The sequence below is a fragment of the Oncorhynchus mykiss genome, chromosome 9 (genome assembly GCF_013265735.2).
Source record: "Oncorhynchus mykiss isolate Arlee chromosome 9, USDA_OmykA_1.1, whole genome shotgun sequence".
Taxonomy (NCBI): Eukaryota; Metazoa; Chordata; class Actinopteri; order Salmoniformes; family Salmonidae; genus Oncorhynchus; species Oncorhynchus mykiss.
The window spans coordinates 15342515-15362094 of record NC_048573.1 but is presented as its reverse complement, the minus strand read 5'-3'; the positions used below and the strand labels follow the sequence as shown (position 1 = coordinate 15362094).

General features: G+C 42.0%; 2 protein-coding genes across 2 annotated transcripts; both read right to left on the bottom strand.

Annotated features, from left to right (window-relative positions):
• LOC110533001 lies at positions 1–9813 on the bottom strand. Its single transcript, XM_021617138.2, has 2 exons — positions 9637–9813; positions 1–2388 (listed from the first exon to the last, which is right to left on the bottom strand). The coding sequence occupies exon 2, from the start codon at positions 2116–2118 to the stop codon at positions 1096–1098; it is 1023 nt and encodes a 340-aa protein (XP_021472813.2). The 5' UTR covers positions 2119–2388; positions 9637–9813; the 3' UTR covers positions 1–1095.
• Positions 9814–13568: 3755 nt separating this feature from the next.
• Positions 13569–19171, bottom strand: LOC118966002 (GTPase IMAP family member 7-like). Its single transcript, XM_036987415.1, has 2 exons — positions 18928–19171; positions 13569–15931 (listed from the first exon to the last, which is right to left on the bottom strand). Exons 1-2 carry the CDS (start codon positions 18941–18943, stop codon positions 14820–14822), a joined length of 1128 nt encoding a protein of 375 aa, XP_036843310.1. The 5' UTR covers positions 18944–19171; the 3' UTR covers positions 13569–14819.
• Positions 19172–19580: the final 409 nt, after the last annotated feature.

The following is a 19580-nucleotide window of genomic DNA, read 5'->3' as shown; positions in this document are numbered from 1 at the left end:
AAGCTTTAACCAAGTTTAATTCTTCCAAAAGGTTCTGTACAGCTGTAATCAGACAGCAAAACATTTCTCACATCACAGTTTAAATACATCCTACTTAAGACACTCCCTCTCTCCAATCCTTAGTTTATGCCCAAGAGAAGGAAGGTAACCAGATACTAACCCTGATTACTCCCTTAGAGGAACTGACCTCACCCCTCACCTCCTGATCTCACATGTACACATGTACACATGTATATCCAACAGATTGTGAACAATTAACCATTTAATTTTTTTTGTAAGTAATTCAATCAAGGGTGTAGAATACATGCCAGTCTGCATTCCTAAAGTCTCAATCATTAAAAATAGTAAATACAGACAATACCATAGTGATCCTAAAAAATAGGAAGATTTGAGTGAATAAACTTAACATTTCCACAATGCTGGTAATAGCTGATGTCACTGACTACACTTACATAAACTAAAAGCTCGTAAGCTGTGAAAAGGGAAACCCTGATATAAAATCAACATTGTGGTAAATACGATTTTATGAGTCACTTCTCTGTGTCTCCAATTTTTTCAAAACATACAGCATTATAATGACAATGATGTAATCATGCATGTTACATAAAATGTGGTATTTTTGTGTGGTATTTTTCATTTTATATAATTTACATTGAAAGGAAATGTTTTAATAATTTGAAAATAGCAATCCAACATTTGCTCCTGTAATTCTGTTAAAACATTGAAATCAAATATATTCTACTGTAATTATTTTTAAACAATAACATGCTATAATGTTTGAGTTGTCTGACATTTTTGGGGATTTGTTTGAATTGTCACTTAACTTTCACAAGACATTAAAACTGTTTTTGTTCTTGTTTTTTTCTTATGTGGTATAGTACTGACTGGTGTGTATAGTACTGACTGGTGTGTATAGTACTGACTGGTGTGTATAGTTCTGACTGGTGTGTATAGTTCTGACTGGTGTGTATAGTACTGACTGGTCTGTACAGTACTGATTGGTGTGTAGAGCACTGACTGGTGTGTTGAGAAAACTATTGAAATACAGGTTGTGATCACCCTGAATTATTTATTTGTATACCTAGAGTGCTCCTGCTACATTTTTTCATTACTTAAGCTCAGTTTCCTGTACCCCTTTGACATATTTCTTACATTCTCCACACTTCCATTACTCTCCACCAAGACTGCTTTACACTCCACCCAGATTCCCTTACCCTTCTTAAGGACTGCCTCAGCTGCTTTCTCTGCTGCCTCTCCTGGTGTCTCTGCATCTTCTGCTGCCGCAGCTCCAACTACCCCCCCTCCTATTGCTCCTACTAATGCTCCTGTCCCAATAACAAACCCTGTTGCTATGCCTAACCCTGCACCAACTCCAATGCTTCCTCCGGTCTCCACCGCAACTACAGTTCCTCCTGCTGCTACTCCTCCTACTGCTCCTGCTGCCCCGCCTGCTCCTGCTGCTACTCCTCCTGCTACTCCTCCTGCTACTACACCTGATACTTTTGCTGCTGTTGCTGCTGCTACTTTTGTACTTAATTGTCCCAATGGCTTTGCAAGAAGTAAGAGTACTATTGCTAATGGCACTGCAACCCCAAGTAGAGCTCCTACCACTACACCTGTTGCTACCCCTGACAACTTGATCAGGAGTTTCTTTCTCGCTCTTTCCTTGGATAGTTTTTCAATCTCTTCCTCTGACATCTGGCTGTTTGACTCTCTAATACTCTCTATCTCTGCGTTTATTAATCTCTCTGCCTCTTGGAGCATCTCGTTGGTGTAGCACCCTCCTCCGTTCTCTCTCACCATCTTCTCTATGGTGTTGAGTAGCTCTGCTACTTGGTACTGGTTGTTCCTGTACTCATCCTGCCGACTGTTGTTCCAGTATTTGTTGTCGATGACGTGACAGCGGCCACCACATTTCTCCACAAGCTTGTTCAGTTTCATATTTGTTTTCACAAAATCCTGAATAGTTTTTCCTTCAGGAAGCTGGTCACCCACCGTAAGTGAAGAGAACTGTGGCATATTTGAAGGCCTCTGGTGAAAAACATTCCTCAATTTTTGTAATGACTTGTTCCTCGTGGACTGTGTACCTGTCCACTCTAAGCACAATGAGGAAGGCATGTGGCCCCGGAGCACACTCTACAATACATTTCACTAGTTCAGGTTTCAGCTCCTCTTCAGGGATGTTTGTGTCAAAGAGTCCAGGTGTGTCTACTACAGTGAGCTTTCTTCCATCGATGTCCTTGGTCTTTGTTTCGCACATGTGTGTTTCGGAGTTGGCTGAACGACCTATCTTGAACTCTTCCTCTCCTCTTCCAATGATGGTGTTTCCTGCACTGCTTTTGCCACTTCCTGTTTTCCCCAGCAGCACAATCCTCATTGGGTTTGACTCTATAGGGAGGAGGGGTTGTCATTATAACTGAAATATATTTTTATGGACACACTGTACATATTGTTTATAGTAATATACATGTATAATCCCAAAGATCTCTAAAGGATCCCTGTGTCATTAATTAATAAATGAATGGGAAAATAATTGTATCTTCAATATTGCATTAAAGCTAGAGTCCTTAATTGAACCAATGGTAAAGTGGTCACCCCACCTCTGCTTTGGAAAACAGCTGAGGGACTGGCCTGCAGAAATGTAACCGCTTTCAAATTCATAGACAGAGATACTATCTGACCAAAATGATAGTTTTAACAATGTTTTGAGGCTAAACAGTATTTGTTCACGTTTACCTTGTTTACAAACAGAGTAAAACAAGCATAACTATATATATTGAGTTCTGATGGGGTATGACAGGAGAATTAAGCTCATGAGACATAAGATATATATTTCAAGAATCAATGGGTACATATAAATAACTTAAGTCTAACTGTATGTATTAATTGTTGATTGCACTATTAATGAAAATGTGTGCTTAAAAGTTCATTAACAATAACTAGATCATGATAATCCAAGATTGCGTAGCAGTCAGGCGTCTTTGTCTTCGTCTTGTTGTGTCCCGTGTATAAATATTTTTTTCTTCGCACATATATCGTCTTATATATTTTTTAACCTCAACTTCAACATACTCTCCTGCAACCCGCATCACACCATGTGGTATGGATCTGCTATTTTCTTTACTTTAGAACCGGAACTAGCTACTAGCTAGTAGTCAGTTAGCCACTGCTAGTGGTCATCGGCTAACCTTTAGCCCGGTCAACTCCTGCCAGTCTGCACAGCGCGATTCAACCCAGAGCATACCGGACTTATTTTTCTACACATCCTACCGCAAGCTCTGAACCTTTTCATCCAGATCATTGCAGCTAGCTAGCTGCTATCCGAGTGGCTACTCCTGGCTAAAGTCTCTGTCCCGAAGCAAGCACCAGTTAACCTGGAGCTAGCCTATGCTAGGCCCATCTCCCGGCTAGCTGAAGAGGTCCATCAGCCACTCTTTGGGCTACAATACCTATTTTTCCAATTGGCCTGGACCCCTTTTACTGCCGATAGGGAGCCCCACCGATCCATTACGATTGGTCTACTGACGTAATCCGCCCGAGGGGGCATCAACAGACTCTTCTGTCCCGATGTCCCCCCTGAGGCCCTTCTGCTAGCCTGTTAGCCCCGGCCCGCTAGCTGTCTGAATTGCTGTGTCTCCAGCCCACCTAGCTACTCACTGGACCCTATGATCACTCTGCTACGCATGCCTCTCCCTAATGTCAATATGCCTTGTCCATTGCTGTTTTGGTTAGGGATTATTGTCTTATTTCACTGTAGAGCCTTTAACCCTGCTCAATATGCCTTAGCTAACCCTTCAGTTCCACCTCCCACACATGCGGTGACCTCACCTGGTTTAAATGGTGTCTCTAGAGACAATACCTCTCACCATTAACACTCAATGCCCAGGTTTACCTCCACTGTATTCACATCCTACCATACCCTTGTCTGTACATTATGCCTTGAATCTATTCTTCCGTGCCCAGAAACCTGCTCCTTTTACTCTCTGTTCCGAACGCACTAGATGAACAGTTCTTATAGCCTTTAGCCGTACCCTTATCATACTCCTCCTCTGTTCCTCTGGTGATGTAGAGGTTAATCCAGGCCCTGCAGCGCCTATCTCCACTCCCATTCCACAGGCACTTTTATTTGTTGACTTCTGTAACCGTAAAAGCCTTGGTTTGTTAACATTAGAAGTCTCCTCCCTAAGTTTGTTTTATCCACTGCTTTAGCACTCTGCCAACCTGGATGTCCTAGCCGTGTCTGAATCCTGGCTTAGGAAGGCCACCAAAAATCCTAAAATTTCCATCCCTAACTCTAACATTTTCCGACAAGGTAAAACTGCCAAAGGGGGCGGAGTTGCAATCTACTGCAGAGAGAGCCTGCAGAGTTATATCATACTATCCAGGTCTGTGCCCAAATAATTTAAGCTTCTACTTTTAAAAATCCACCTTTCCAGAAACAAGTCTCTCACTGTTGCAGCTTGCTATAGACTATCTTCTGCCCCCAGCTGTGCCCTGGACACCATATGTGAATTGATTGCCCCCCATCTATTTCAGAGCTCGTACTGATAGGTGACCTAAACTGGGACATGCTTAACACCCCGGCCGTCCTACAATCTAAGCTAGATGCCCTCAATCTCACACAAATGATCAATGAACCTACCAAGTACAACCCCAAATCCGTAAACACGGGCACCCTCATAGATATCATCCTGACCAACCTGCTTTCCAAATACACCTCTGCTGTCTTCAACCAGGATCTCAGCGATCACTGCCTCACTGCCTGCATCCGTAATGGGTCTGCGGTCAAATGACCACCCATCATCACTGTCAAATGCTCCCTTAAACATTTCAGCCTTTATAATTGACCTGGCCCGGGTTTCCTGGAAGGATATTGACCTCATTCCGTCAGTAGAGGATGCCTGGTTATTCTTAAAAAGTGCTTTCCTCACCATCTTAAAAATAAGCAAGCCCCATTCAAAAATGTTTTTAACCAGGAACAGTTATAACCCTTGGTTCACTCCAGACCTGACTGCCCTTGACCAGCACAAAAACATTCTGTGGCATACTGTATTAGCATCGAATAGCCCCTGTGATATGCAACTTTTCAGGGAAGTTAGGAACCAATATACACAGGCAGTTAGGAAGGTTAAGGTTAGCTTTTTCAAACAGAAATTTGCATCCTGTAGCACAAACTCCCCAAAGTTCTGGGACACTGTAAAGTCCGTGGAGAATAAGAGCACCTCCTCCCAGCTGCCCACTGCAATTAGGCTAGGAAATACTGTCACCACCGATAAATCTATGATAATTGAGAATGTCAACAAGCGTTTTTCTACGGCTGGCCATGTTTCCACCTGGCTACGCCTACCCCGGTCAACAGCTCTGCACCCCCCACAGCAACTTGCACAAGCCTCCCCCATTTTTCCTTCACCCAAATACAGATAGCTGATGTTCTGAAAGAGCTGCAAAATCTGGACCCCTATAAATCAGCTGGCCCTCTCTTTCTAAAAGTATCCGCCGCAATTGTTGCAACCCCTATTACTAGCCTGTTCAACCTCTCTTTCTTATCATCTGAGATCCCCAAAGATTGGAAAGCTGCGTGGTCATCCCCCTCTTCAAAGGGGGAGACACTCTAGACCCAAACTGTTACAGACCTATATCTATCCTACCCTGCCTTTTCTAAGGTTTTCAAAAGCCAAGTTAACAAACAGATCACCGACCATTTGGAATCCCACCGTACCTTCTCCACTATGCAATCTGGTTTCAGAGCTGGTCATGGGTGCATCTCAGCCACGCTCAAGGTCCTAAATTATATCACAACCGCCATCGATAAGAGACAATACTGTGCAGCTGTATTCATCGACCTGGCCAAGGCTTTCGACTCCACATTCTTATCGGCAGACTCAACAGTCTTGGTTTCTCAAATGACTGCCTCGCCTGGTTCACCAACTACTTCTCAGACAGAGTTCAGTGTGTCAAATCGTAGGGCCTGATGTACGGACCTCTGACAGTCTCTATGGGGGTAGCACAGGGATCAATTCTTGGGCTGACTCTTTTCTCTGTATACATCATTGATGTCGCTCTTGTTGCTGGTGATTCTCTGATCCACCTCTACGCAGACGACACTATTCTGTATACTTCTGGCCCTTCTTTGGAAAGTGTGTTAACAAACCTCCAGACGAGCTTCAATACCATACAACTCTCCTTCCGTGGCCTTCAACTGCTCCTAAATGCAAGCAAAACTAAATACATGCTCTTCGACCGATCGCTGCCCGCACCTGCCCACCAGTCCAGCATCACTACACTGGACGGTTCTGACATAGAATATGTGGACAACTACAAATACCTAGGTGTCTGGTTAGACTGTAAACTCTCTTTCCAGACTCATATCAAGCATCTCCAATTCAAAATGAAATCTAGAATTGGCTTCCTATTTCGCTCATGCTGCCAAACATACCCCCGTAAAACTGACTATCCTACAGATCCTTGACTTCGGCGATGTCATTTACAAAATAGTCTCCAACACTCTACTCAGCAAATTGGATGCAGTCTATCACAGTGCCATCCGTTTTGTCACCAAAGCCCCATATTCTACCCACCACTGCGACCTGTATGCTCTCGTTGGCTGGCCCTCGCTTTATATTTGTCGCCAAACCCACTGGCTCCAGGTCATCTAGGTCTTTGCTAGGTAAAGCCCCGCCTTATCTCAGCTCACTGGTCACCATAGCAGCACCCACCCGTAGCATGCACTCCGGCAGTCACCCCCAAAGCCAATTCCTGCTTGTTTATTCCATGTGTAACTGTGTGTTGTTGTTTGTGTCGCACTGCTTTGCTTTATCTTGGCCAGGTCACAGTTGTAAATGAGAACTTGTTCTCAACTACCTGTTAAATAAAGGTGAAATAAAAATATATACATAAATATATGAATCAACAAAACTACATGATGCAATTGCTAACAGAACTACAAGCAATGAATAAGAATATACTCTCCGTGCTTGTCGACAAGTGTTTTTCTGTATGAGTAAACGTGTCTTATTGGTTTGATCCAAAAGAGTGAAGGAACATAGGAGCTCTCTAAGCATCTTCACTGACTTTCTGTTATATTGAATCTAAAGTTTAAGTTCAGAGAAAATGTCCTACTTTGTTAACTAAATGGATCTTCCTAGATTCTCTGTAAAGTATCTCTGGTGAGATGTGTCGTGGAAATGTCCTGTATTACCAAATCATGAGAGAGCAAACCACACAAGTCAGAGTTATCATAAAGTCCATCTTTAATTATATGAGCTTCACATAGCCCTGTGAATCTCAGATCAATTCAGTGTCTATAAATGAATTTTCCGAGAGTGTCAACATAATGGCAACTGAGAACCTTTATAGCAAAGACACACCCATCTAAACTCACATGACAAATAACAGATCTTAGGAACATTACACAAAGAACGATTTACCAGAAAAAGGAGTATCCAATAGCCAGACAGCATTAGCTATAAATTATCGTTCAGTTTGCCCTCTCCTAAACCGAAGTTCTTATCTCGTTCTTGGTACCACTTAGAACCAAAACATTACCTCATCCAATGGCATATATCAATAGTCAATTTCTAGATACTCCCATAAAAGATACAACCCCTCCTGGACAAGCTTACAGAGAGGAGTGACTGGCACACAGACATTGTGGAGCCAACCTAACTGGTTCCCCATTAATCACACCATCCCTTCACATGGTTTAGGAATAGTTACAGACACATTCACAGATAAGACTAACCTAACCTGACCTCTCCCCTCTCTGGTCCCCAAGTAACTTTTACCCACATAAGCATACTTTATGAAAATTGATAAACATCTTATTTATCAATGTTACCTAAAGGATTCTGATTCTGCTACCACAGAGGACTCTGGTACATTTCTCATTTGAAGCAGAATAAATAAAAGTGTTAATCTCAGGATCAAACTTTAATGTGACTTTCTGGCATCATCAAATTATTGTATCTACTTCCCCAGATTCATATGAACTCGTGGATACTTTTTTTATGTATCTGCGTCAAATATGAAGGAAGTCGTTTTGCAACCCAATGCTAACAAGTGTTAGTGAAATGACTGGAAGTCTACAGGACTTCCAGTCATTGCACTAACGCTACTTAGCAAAAAAAGTTAATCTAACTCTGGGGAAGTAGATAAAGGGCCTCATTGCCAAAATCCCAAACCCTCCCTATAAAATGAGGGATAGACGTAATTGAATCAATAATCACATGAAATAAATAATACTCTTCAGAAATGACTTTGTCAAAGCAACAACATAACTAGTGCTTTAATGATGGTGAAAACATGAAGAAATGTTGGGGTTAAATGCATTAAAATCTTCCTAAAAGTCACAGTGTGCACGGAGGAAATGTCAAAATGCATAATTTTGTGCACTTTTGCAAGTCTTTAGTCATGCAAGTCAGATTTTTTGAATTCTCCAAGTGGTCTATATTAAAGGGCACTTCATTTAACATAACAGGCTTTTAAAATTAATTATTGGTGCACAATTTACACAATTACCTTTTACCTTTTAATTACCAATTACCTTTAGCTGTTGAGATTAAATAACCTTTTGCATGTATTGTTTAGAGAAAATACTGTTGAGATTGGAATATTTAAAAAAATCTACATTCATGAAGCACTGAAGATTAACCAATTGAATTTAATGTTTATAAAGAGTAAACATTTCATGGTTACATTCATGGTGGATCCCAGTTTTTGTCTGAGCATGTAACGGCTTCATTTGATGAGAGCACATGGCTAATGGAGTTTGTTTGAGCTGAAGTGAGACCTTAAAGAAAATAGACGCATCACTTCCTTGTTCCCCTTTTTGTTTTTTTTGTTGTTTTGGATGTTTGTCTGACAATTTTAAATGGTTTTTAGAGTAAAAAGTTAGTTAATTATATTTCTGGAAACAAAGCAATTTAACATAATTGTTACGGTGCGTGAATGAGGACCCAAAAGCGAATTAACTTAAACAGAGCTTCTTTAATGACCAAACATAGGTAGGCTCAGACGGACCGGCAGATTCCGACAGGACAAGACAAGGTTACAGCAAACATGACGACAGTCTGGTTCAGGCATGAAACACAACAAACAAGAATCCGACAAAGACAGGAGCAGAAACAGAGAGAGATATAGGGACCTAATCAGAGGGAAAAAGGGAACAGGTGGGAAAAGGGGTGACGAGGTGGTTAGGAGGAGACAAGGCACAGCTGGGGGAAAGAGGGGGAGAAAAGGTAACCTAACAACGACCAGCAGAGGGAGACAGGGTGAAGGGAAAGGACAGAGACAAGACACAACATGACAGTACATGACAATAATAGAAAAAACAGAATGTGTTGAAACATAATCATTAAAAAACATATCAATGTTTAAATTAAAGTATTTTGTTTGCCTCTAATTCACTCTGCTTGCCCAACCCAAATCTAAAACATGCCACTTTTCCAACTTTTCACATCATAACCACCTGCACCTAGTTCATTAAATCAAGGACTCCATAGTCTAGAAGTCAGTAATCTGAAGATAAGCAATAGTAGCTGAATTAGCCTAGTCCTGGTTTAATTAAAGCTCTGACCAGGAAACCACCCCATAATATAATCTAAAATAAAAAAATATGTATTTTTAACAGACACTCACCAGACAATGAAGACATCTTCTCACGAAGACAAGTATCCTCTTCTCAAATGACAGAATGTGAACTTAAAACAATCTATTTAGCTATGAGGAAGCAATGGCGTTTTGAAACCTTCATGTGCTATGTCGAATGTGCCAAAATAAATGTCAAAAATCTCCCCCGCCCCACAAGTGGCTGCATGTTTCATGACAGGAAGAAGTTCCTTGCCCTCTGCCTTCGTTCACTCCGCTTCACAGATCTGAGACAACTGGTAAGGTGTAAGCAATAGCTCCATCTAGTTTCCACCATATTGCTTTCCCATATCCAGTCCTATCAGATCTGTGAAGGGGAGTAAATGAGAGCAGAGGGGATTGAACATCTTCCTGGAATGACACAGCCATTGTCTCTTGGTCTCTCTGTAGTTCACCATAACTACATGACATGTCATACAGTAACACTGATCTTGATTATATGACAGTCAAAAAACCAAACAAAGGTTAGAGTTGTGTGATGAATTTTGTTTGTAGGTGTTGAGACCCTTGAGATTAAATGCTGCAAGATTTTGTTTGAAAAATACAAAAATATCTACATTCATGAAGTACTGAAGAGTATCCTATTGAGTTGAATGTTTATAAAGAATAAACACTAGGAAACTCTATTTTACTTTCTCTTTCAACAGGAAATGACCCCTCCTTGCCGTAAAGATAAGTGTGACGCACCCACCCATGCGCACACACACACACACACACACACACACACACACACACACACACACACACACACACACACACACACACACACACACAGTAAAAACAGGTAGAGTCAGACACATGCCCAGCCCATGTCTGGCTGTTTCACAATCTATCAGAGAGGGAGAGACGGAGAGGGAGAGACGGAGAGACGGAGAGGGAGAGACTGAGAGGGAGGGAGAGAGAGACTGAGAGGGAGGGAGAGAGAGACTGAGAGGGAGGGAGAGAGAGACTGAGAGGGAGGGAGAGAGAGACTGAGAGGGAGGGAGAGAGAGACTGAGAGGGAGAGAGAGAGACTGAGAGGGAGAGAGAGAGAGACTGAGAGGGAGAGAGAGAGAGACTGAGAGGGAGAGAGAGACTGAGAGGGAGAGAGAGACTGAGAGGGAGAGAGAGAGACTGAGAGGGAGAGAGAGAGACTGAGAGGGAGAGAGAGAGACTGAGAGGGAGAGAGAGACTGAGAGGGAGAGAGAGACTGAGAGGGAGAGAGAGAGACTGAGAGGGAGAGAGAGAGACTGAGAGGGAGAGAGAGAGACTGAGAGGGAGAGAGAGAGACTGAGAGAGACTGAGAGAGAGAGAGAGAGACTGAGAGGGAGAGAGAGAGACTGAGAGGGAGAGAGAGAGACTGAGAGGGAGAGAGAGAGACTGAGAGGGAGAGAGAGAGACTGAGAGGGAGAGAGAGAGACTGAGAGGGAGAGAGAGAGAGACTGAGAGAGAGACTGAGAGAGACTGAGAGAGAGACTGAGAGAGACTGAGAGAGACTGAGAGAGAGACTGAGAGGGAGAGAGAGACTGAGAGGGAGAGAGAGACTGAGGGAGAGAGAGACTGAGAGGGAGAGAGAGACTGAGAGGGAGAGAGAGACTGAGAGGGAGAGAGAGACTGAGAGGGAGAGAGAGAGACGGAGAGGGAGAGACGGAGAGGGAGAGACGGAGAGAGAGACGGAGAGGGAGACGGAGAGAGACTGAGAGGGAGAGGGAGAGAGACTGAGAGGGAGAGAGAGAGAGACTGAGAGGGAGAGAGAGAGAGACTGAGAGGGAGAGAGAGAGAGACTGAGAGGGAGAGAGAGAGACTGAGAGGGAGAGAGAGAGACAGAGGGAGAGAGAGAGAGAGAGACTGAGAGGGAGAGAGAGACTGAGAGGGAGAGAGAGACTGAGAGGGAGAGAGAGACTGAGAGGGAGAGAGAGACTGAGAGGGAGAGAGAGACTGAGAGGGAGAGAGAGACTGAGAGGGAGAGAGAGACTGAGAGGGAGAGAGAGACTGAGACTGAGAGGGAGAGAGAGACTGAGAGGGAGAGAGAGACTGAGAGGGAGAGAGAGACAGATAGAGAGATTATGGGGGGTTTAGGGAAAGAAAGAGGGAAATTAATAGGTGTGACAAAAAGGGGAAATGTGAACTTTACAATGTTTGTCAGTTTTGTAGAAGTAAATAAATGAATGTTATAGCCAATCATAGTAAGATGTACGTACGCACCTTCAGAACTATCAGTTGATAGAGTATGAGTGAGAGACACAAAACCCAATCTAAACCTTTTAAAATATTTTATTAACCCAGTAAACAGTAGCATCAGAGAGAGACGAGATTCCGATCAGTTTTGATTTCTCAGAAGAGAGTGGGAGGTGTTCTGCCAGATAGACAGAAAGAGAGAGCCACGGTACTGCTGTTGTGTGGTGTAGATTCATAATAATTGCTGACAAATGTGATACACTCCTGTTTTATAAATAGATAAATCAACAGAATATGGAATACTTATTCCACAGTCCTAAAATTGAGAAATCATTTAGAAGAGAAAATAATACATAATAATCGTATATATTTTTTTACTTTAAAGACTTTTGTCCATTAAAAAAACATAGGTCGCTGTGTTTCTTTAGCAGTTCATCAGTAGTTTAATTGATTTACCTTTTGCTGAAACACACCAGTATTCTAGTCCAGTAGCCATGTTGTCCAACCGTTAAGCTTTTACCATAGTACCATGGTATCCTCCAAGCTCATCATTAAGCTCAGGCCCTGGGTCTGAACCCCGCCCTGTGTAATTGAGTCCTGGACTTCCTGGCGTGCCGCCCCTAGGTGGTGAAGGTGGGAAACAACACCACCACTTCGCTGATCATCAACACTGGGTTCACACAAGGGTGCGTACTCAGCCCCCTCCTGTACTCCCTGTTCACCCATGACTGTGTGGCCAAGCATGCCTCCAACTCAATCATCAAGTTTGCAGACGACTAACTAGGCTTGATTACCAACAACGGGAGGAGGTGAGGGCTCTGGGAGTATGATGCCAGGAAAATAACCTCTCGCTCAACAAAACAAAGGAGATGATCAGAAACAGCAGAGGGAGCATCCCCCAGCATCCACATGACAGCATTTTAAAAATGTATTTAACTAGGCAAGTCAGTTAAGAACAAATTCTTATTTTCAATGACGGCTTAGGAACAGTGGGTTAACTGCCTGTTCAGTGGCAGAACGGCGGGGTTTGAACTTGGAACCTTCTGGTTACTAGTCCAACACTCTAACCACTAGGCTACCCTGCCGCCCCGGAGAAGGTAGAAAGTTAAGTCCCTCAACGTACACATCACTGACAAGCTGCAACACAGACATTGTGGTGAAGAAGGCGCAATAGCGCCTCTTCAACCTCAGGAGGCTGAAGAAATGTGGCTTGTCACTTAAAACCCTCACAAACTTTTACAGATGCACAATGGAGAGCATCCTGTTAGGCTTTACACCACTTGGTATGGCAACTGTACCGCCCACAACCGCGGTGCTCTCCAGAAGGTGGTGCGGTCTGCACAACCCATCACCGGGTGCAAACTACCTGCCGTCCAGGACATCTACAGCACCCGATGTCACAGGAAGGCCAAAAAGATCATCAAGGACAACAACCACTCGAGCCACTGCCTGTTCACCCCGCTATCATCCAGAAGGTGAGGACAGTACAGGTGCATCAAAGCTGGGACCGAGAGACTGAAAAACAGCTTCTATCTCAAGGCCACCAGACTGTTAAATAGCCACCACTAGCACAGAGAGGCTGCTGCCTATATACACAGACTTGAAATCATTGGCCACTTTAATAAATGGAACACTAGTCACTTTAATTACGTCACTTTAATAATGTTTACATATCTTGCATTACTCATCTCATATGTATATACTATATTCTATACTATTCTAATGTATCTTAGTCTATGCCGCTCTGACATTGCTCGTCCATATATTTATGTTCTTAATTCCATTCCTTACTTAGATTTGTGTGTATTGGGTATATGTTGTTAAATTGTTATATATTTCCTGTTAGATATTATTGCACTGTCGGAACTAGAAGCTCAAGCATTTCACTACACCCGCAATAACATCTGCTAAACACGTGTATGTGACCAATACAATTAGATTTGAGCTCTTTTATTGTTTTGGCAAGCAATTCTAATCAACAGAGTATGGAATACAAGCCTTAACACAATCCTTCTGTAATCATTTAAAAGAGTAAATACAAAATGAATCATAGTAATCAAATAAGTCAGCAAGATTTTTTTGTAAATAAAGTCAATATTTTTACAATTGAGGTGATGTCACTGACTACATTTCCATGAACTATAAGCTATTAGGCTGTAAAAAGGGAAACCCTGATATCAAATCTTGTCACGGTCGTCGTATAGAGGAGACCAAGGCGCAGCGTGGTAAGCGTACATACTTATTTTAATGGAAGATCGAACACTGAACAAAACTATACATAACGTAAAGCTATTACGGCTAATGCAGACAGACAACTTAACATAGACTAAGAACCCACAAACTACCCAAGGAATATGGCTACCTAAATATGGTCCCCAATCAGAGACAACGATAAACAGCTGCCTCTGCTTGAGAACCAATCCAGGCAACCACAGACATATAAACACCTAGACTTACAAAAACCCCTAGACTTACAAAAACCCCTAGACAATACAAAAACGAAACAAACCACCCTCGTCACACCCTGACCTAATCAAAATAATAAAGACTACAAAGATAACTAAGGTAAGGGCGTGACAAATCTATGCCTTGGGAAATACAATTTTATGAGCCACTTCTCTGTCTCCAGTTCTTTCAACTCATACACTGTTATAATGACATGTTATAATCATTCATGTTATATATCGTGTTCTTTTTGTGTGTGCTTTTTTTCATGTCACTCATTACATGATTTACATTGAAAGGAAATTATTTGTCTTTTAATCATTTGAAATTAGCAATCAAAAATGTGCTAGTGTAATTCGGTAAAACATTGAAATAAAAAATGTGCTACTGTAATTATGTTAAAACAATGACATGACAGGTTTGATTTGTCTGAAATGGTTATTTGTTTGAACAGTTTTTCTTCTTCTGTGGTATGGTACTGACTGTTGTGTTTAGTAAACTATTGAAACAGAGGTTGTTAACACTCATTGACTAATTTCACCTGTGTTTTCTGAATACCTAGAGTGCTCCTGCTACTTCTTTTCTTCACTCAAACTCAGTTTGCTGTACCCCTCTGACACACTTCTTACACTGTCCAAAATACCTTTACCCTCCTCCAAGATATACTTACCCACTTCCCAGACTGCCTCAGCTGCTTTCTTTGCTGCCTCTCCTGGTGTCTCTGCATCCTCTGCTGCAGCAGCTCCTATCATCCCCCCTCCTATTGCTCCCCCAGCAACAACTCCTCCAGCTATGCTTACTGTTATTGCTGTTCCTAGTCCTCCTGCTGCAAGTTCAGTTACCGTGGGAATCTTACCAAGTACTGAGCGAACTAATGCTACTGCCCCTGCAACCCCAAGGAGAGCTGCCACTATTGTACCTGTTGCTATCCCTGTCAATTTGATCAGGAGTCTCTTCCACACATTTTCAGTGGCCTGTTCTTTGATCTCTTCCGGTGACTTCTGGCCTTTTGACTCCTCTGTAATACTTTCTATCTCTACTTTTATTTCCCGCATCACTGCTTTGAGCATCTCGTTGGTGTAACATCCTCCTCTGTTCTCTCTCATCATCTCCTCTATGGTGTTGAGTAACTTTGCTACTTGGTACTGGTTGCTGTACTGACCCTGCTGACTGTTGTTCCAGAATTCATTATCAATGACATGACAGCGGCCACCACATTTCTTCACAAGCTCATTCAATTTCTTGTTAGTTTTCACAAAATCATCAATGGCTCTACCTTTGAGCTGGTAACCATGAGTGAAGAGAACTATGGCATATTTGAAGGCCTCTGGTGAAAAACATTCCTCAATTTCTGCAATGACTTGTTCCTCGTGGACTGTGTACTTTCCCACTTTAAGCACAATGAGAAAGGCATGTGGCCCCGGAGCACACTCTACAATACATCTCACTAGTTCAGGTTTCAGCTCCTCTTCAGGGATGTTTGTGTCAAAGAGTCCAGGTGTGTCTACTACAGTGAGCTTTCTTCCATTGATGATCTTGGTCTTTGTTTCACACTTGTGTGTTTCAGAGTTGGCTGAACTGTCTATCTTGAACTCTTCATCTCCTCCTCCAAAGATGGTGTTTCCTGCACTGCTTTTGCCCCATCCTGTTTTCCCCAGCAGCACAATCCTCCTTTGGTTTGACTCTACAGGGAGGAGGGGTTGTCATTATGACTTAAATGTATTTTCATTAACACACTGGACATATTGTTTATAGTAATATGCATGTATAATCACAAAGATCTCTAAAGGATCCCATTAATTGTTAACTAATTTTTTGTAAAGAATTGTACCTTAAATAATACTTTAAAGCTAGAGTCCTTAATGGAAAAATAGTCTCACCAAACCTCTGCATTGGTAAACAGCTGAGGGGTGGGCCCATAGTTTTAACCATGTTATGAGGATAAACAATATTTGATTACATTTACATTGTTGACAAACTTTGGAGTGAAACAAGCTGTGCATTTGGGGTTTTGATGGGGTGCGACAGTTGAACTAAGCTCATGAGGCATATATATGTTATATTCGTCAATAATCAATAGATACAGTGCCTTGCGAAAGTATTCGGCCCCCTTGAACTTTGCGACCTTTTGCCACATTTCAGGCTTCAAACATAAAGATATAAAACTTTATTTTTTTGTGAAGAATCAACAACAAGTGGGACACAATCATGAAGTGGAACAACATTTATTGGATATTTCAAACTTTTTTAACAAATCAAAAACTGAAAAATTGGGCGTGCAAAATTATTCAGCCCCTTTACTTTCAGTGCAGCAAACTCTCTCCAGAAGTTCAGTGAGGATTTCTGAATGATCCAATGTTGACCTAAATGACTAATGATGATAAATACAATCCACCTGTGTGTAATCAAGTCTCCGTATAAATGCACCTGCACTGTGATAGTCTCAGAGGTCCGTTAAAAGCGCAGAGAGCATCATGAAGAACAAGGAACACACCAGGCAGGTCCGAGATACTGTTGTGAAGAAGTTTAAAGCCGGATTTGGATACAAAAAGATTTCCCAAGCTTTAAACATCCCAAGGAGCACTGTGCAAGCGATAATATTGAAATGGAAGGAGTATCAGACCACTGCAAATCTACCAAGACCTGGCCGTCCCTCTAAACTTTCAGCTCATACAAGGAGAAGACTGATCAGAGATGCAGCCAAGAGGCCCATGATCACTCTGGATGAACTGCAGAGATCCACAGCTGAGGTGGGAGACTCTGTCCATAGGACAACAATCAGTCATATATTGCACAAATCTGGCCTTTATGGAAGAGTGGCAAGAAGAAAGCCATTTCTTAAAGATATCCATAAAAAGTGTCGTTTAAAGTTTGCCACAAGCCACCTGGGAGACACACCAAACATGTGGAAGAAGGTGCTCTGGTCAGATGAAACCAAAATTGAACTTTTTGGCAACAATGCAAAACGTTATGTTTGGCGTAAAAGCAACACAGCTGAACACACCATCCCCACTGTCAAACATAGTGGTGGCAGCATCATGGTTTGGGCCTGCTTTTCTTCAGCAGGGACAGGGAAGATGATTAAAATTGATGGGAAGATGGATGGAGCCAAATACAGGACCATTCTGGAAGAAAACCTGATGGAGTCTGCAAAAGACCTGAGACTGGGACGGAGATTTGTCTTCCAACAAGACAATGATCCAAAACATAAAGCAAAATCTACAATGGAATGGTTCAAAAATAAACATATCCAGGTGTTAGAATGGCCAAGTCAAAGTCCAGACCTGAATCCAATCGAGAATCTGTGGAAAGAACTGAAAACTGCTGTTCACAAATGCTCTCCATCCAACCTCACTGAGCTCGAGCTGTTTTGCAAGGAGGAATGGGAAAAGATTTCAGTCTCTCGATGTGCAAAACTGATAGAGACATACCCCAAGCGACTTACAGCTGTAATCGCAGCAAAAGGTGGCGCTACAAAGTATTAACTTAAGGGGGCTGAATAATTTTGCACGCCCAATTTTTCAGTTTTTGATTTGTTAAAAAAGTTTGAAATATCCAATAAATGTTGTTCCACTTCATGATTGTGTCCCACTTGTTGTTGATTCTTCACAAAAAAATACAGTTTTATATCTTCATGTTTGAAGCCTGAAATGTGGCAAAAGGTCGCAAAGTTCAAGGGGGCCGAATACTTTCGCAAGGCACTGTACATATCATTAATTTAATTAAATCTCCAAAAGTAACTGCTGGTTGCCCCTTTAATGAAAATGAGTTCATGAACAATAACTACATGAATCAACAAAACTACATGTCACAATTCCCCCATAAACTATAAACAATGAATAAGAAGATACTCACTGTCCATCCTTGTCGAACAAGTGCAATATTTTTCTGTTTAAGCAAACTTGACTATTGGTTTGATCCAAAAGAGTGAAGGAACATAGGAACTTTCTGAGCAACTTCTGTCTTTCTGTTATATTGTATCTAGTTTAAGTAAAGAGAAAATGTCCCACTTTTTTAACTAAATGGATCTTCCTAGATTCTCTATAAAGTATCTCTATGGTGAGACTCCTCCTGTACACTTCTCATTTGTAGCAGGCTAAATACAACATTTTGAATTGCAGGGTCAAACTTTAATGGGACTTTTCGGCATCGTCAAATAATTGTATCTACTTCCCCAGATTCATATGAACTCTTGGATATATTTTTTTATGTATCTGCGTCAAATATGAAGGAAGTTAATAGGTCGTTTCGCGAGCCAATACTAACTAGTGTTAACGCTATGACTGGAAGTCTACAGGAACAGCTAGCATGTTAGCAATTCCAGTCATTGCACTAACGCTACTTAGCAAAACAAGTTCATCTGACTCTGGGGAAGTAGATAAAGGGCCTCACTGCCAAAATCATAAACTATCCCATATAATCCACTAAACCATATAAATGTGCCACTTTTCCGCCGTTTGACTCTTAAATATTTGTAGTCCGTCCCAGGCTTCTGAAACAACCTCACATCACCTGCACCTAGTTCCTCTAGTCAAGGACTCCATAGTCTAGAAGTCAGTAATGTGAAGATAAGCAATAGTGCAGAAAGAGCCTAGTCCTGGTTTAATTAAAGCTCTGACCAGGAAACCACCCCATAATGTTATTGAATTATAAAATATGTTCTATTTAACAGACACTCACCAGACAATGAAGACATCTTCTCATATAGACAAGTATCCTCTGCTCAAATGACAGAATGTGAACTTAAAACAGTCTATTTAGCTGTGTGAAGGGATGGCGTGTTGTAACCTGCATGTGTTATGATGAATGTGGCTAAATAAAAATCTCTCAAAGTAGTAACTCTTGGCTTGCACATATGAATGTAGGAGCACAGCATTCCTGAAATAATGCATCTTTGTATAATGCAGTGTTCATGTGTAATGATCCCTCCTTGTCATAAAGATAAGTGTGACACACCCACCCATGCACACAGGTGAGTCAGACACTTGCCCAGCCCATGGCTGGCTGTTTCACAATCTATCATCACATCCTGCTTTACTCTCTCTCTCTTTACTCTCTCACTGACTGACTGACTGACTGACTGACTGACTGACTGACTGACTGACTGACTGACTGACTGACTGACTGACTGACTGACTGACTGACTGACTGACTGACTGACTGACTGACTGACTGACTGACTGACTGACTGACTGACTGACTGACTGACTGACTGACAGACAGACAGACAGACAGACAGACAGACAGACAGACAGACAGACAGACAGACAGACAGACAGACAGACAGACAGACAGACAGACAGACAGACAGACAGACAGACAGACAGACAGAC

Excerpts from the sequence above, each read along its gene's own strand:
- LOC110533001 (XM_021617138.2), bottom strand. The coding sequence starts at position 2,118 with ATGCCTTCCTCATTGTGCTTAGAGTGGACAGGTACACAGTCCACGAGG.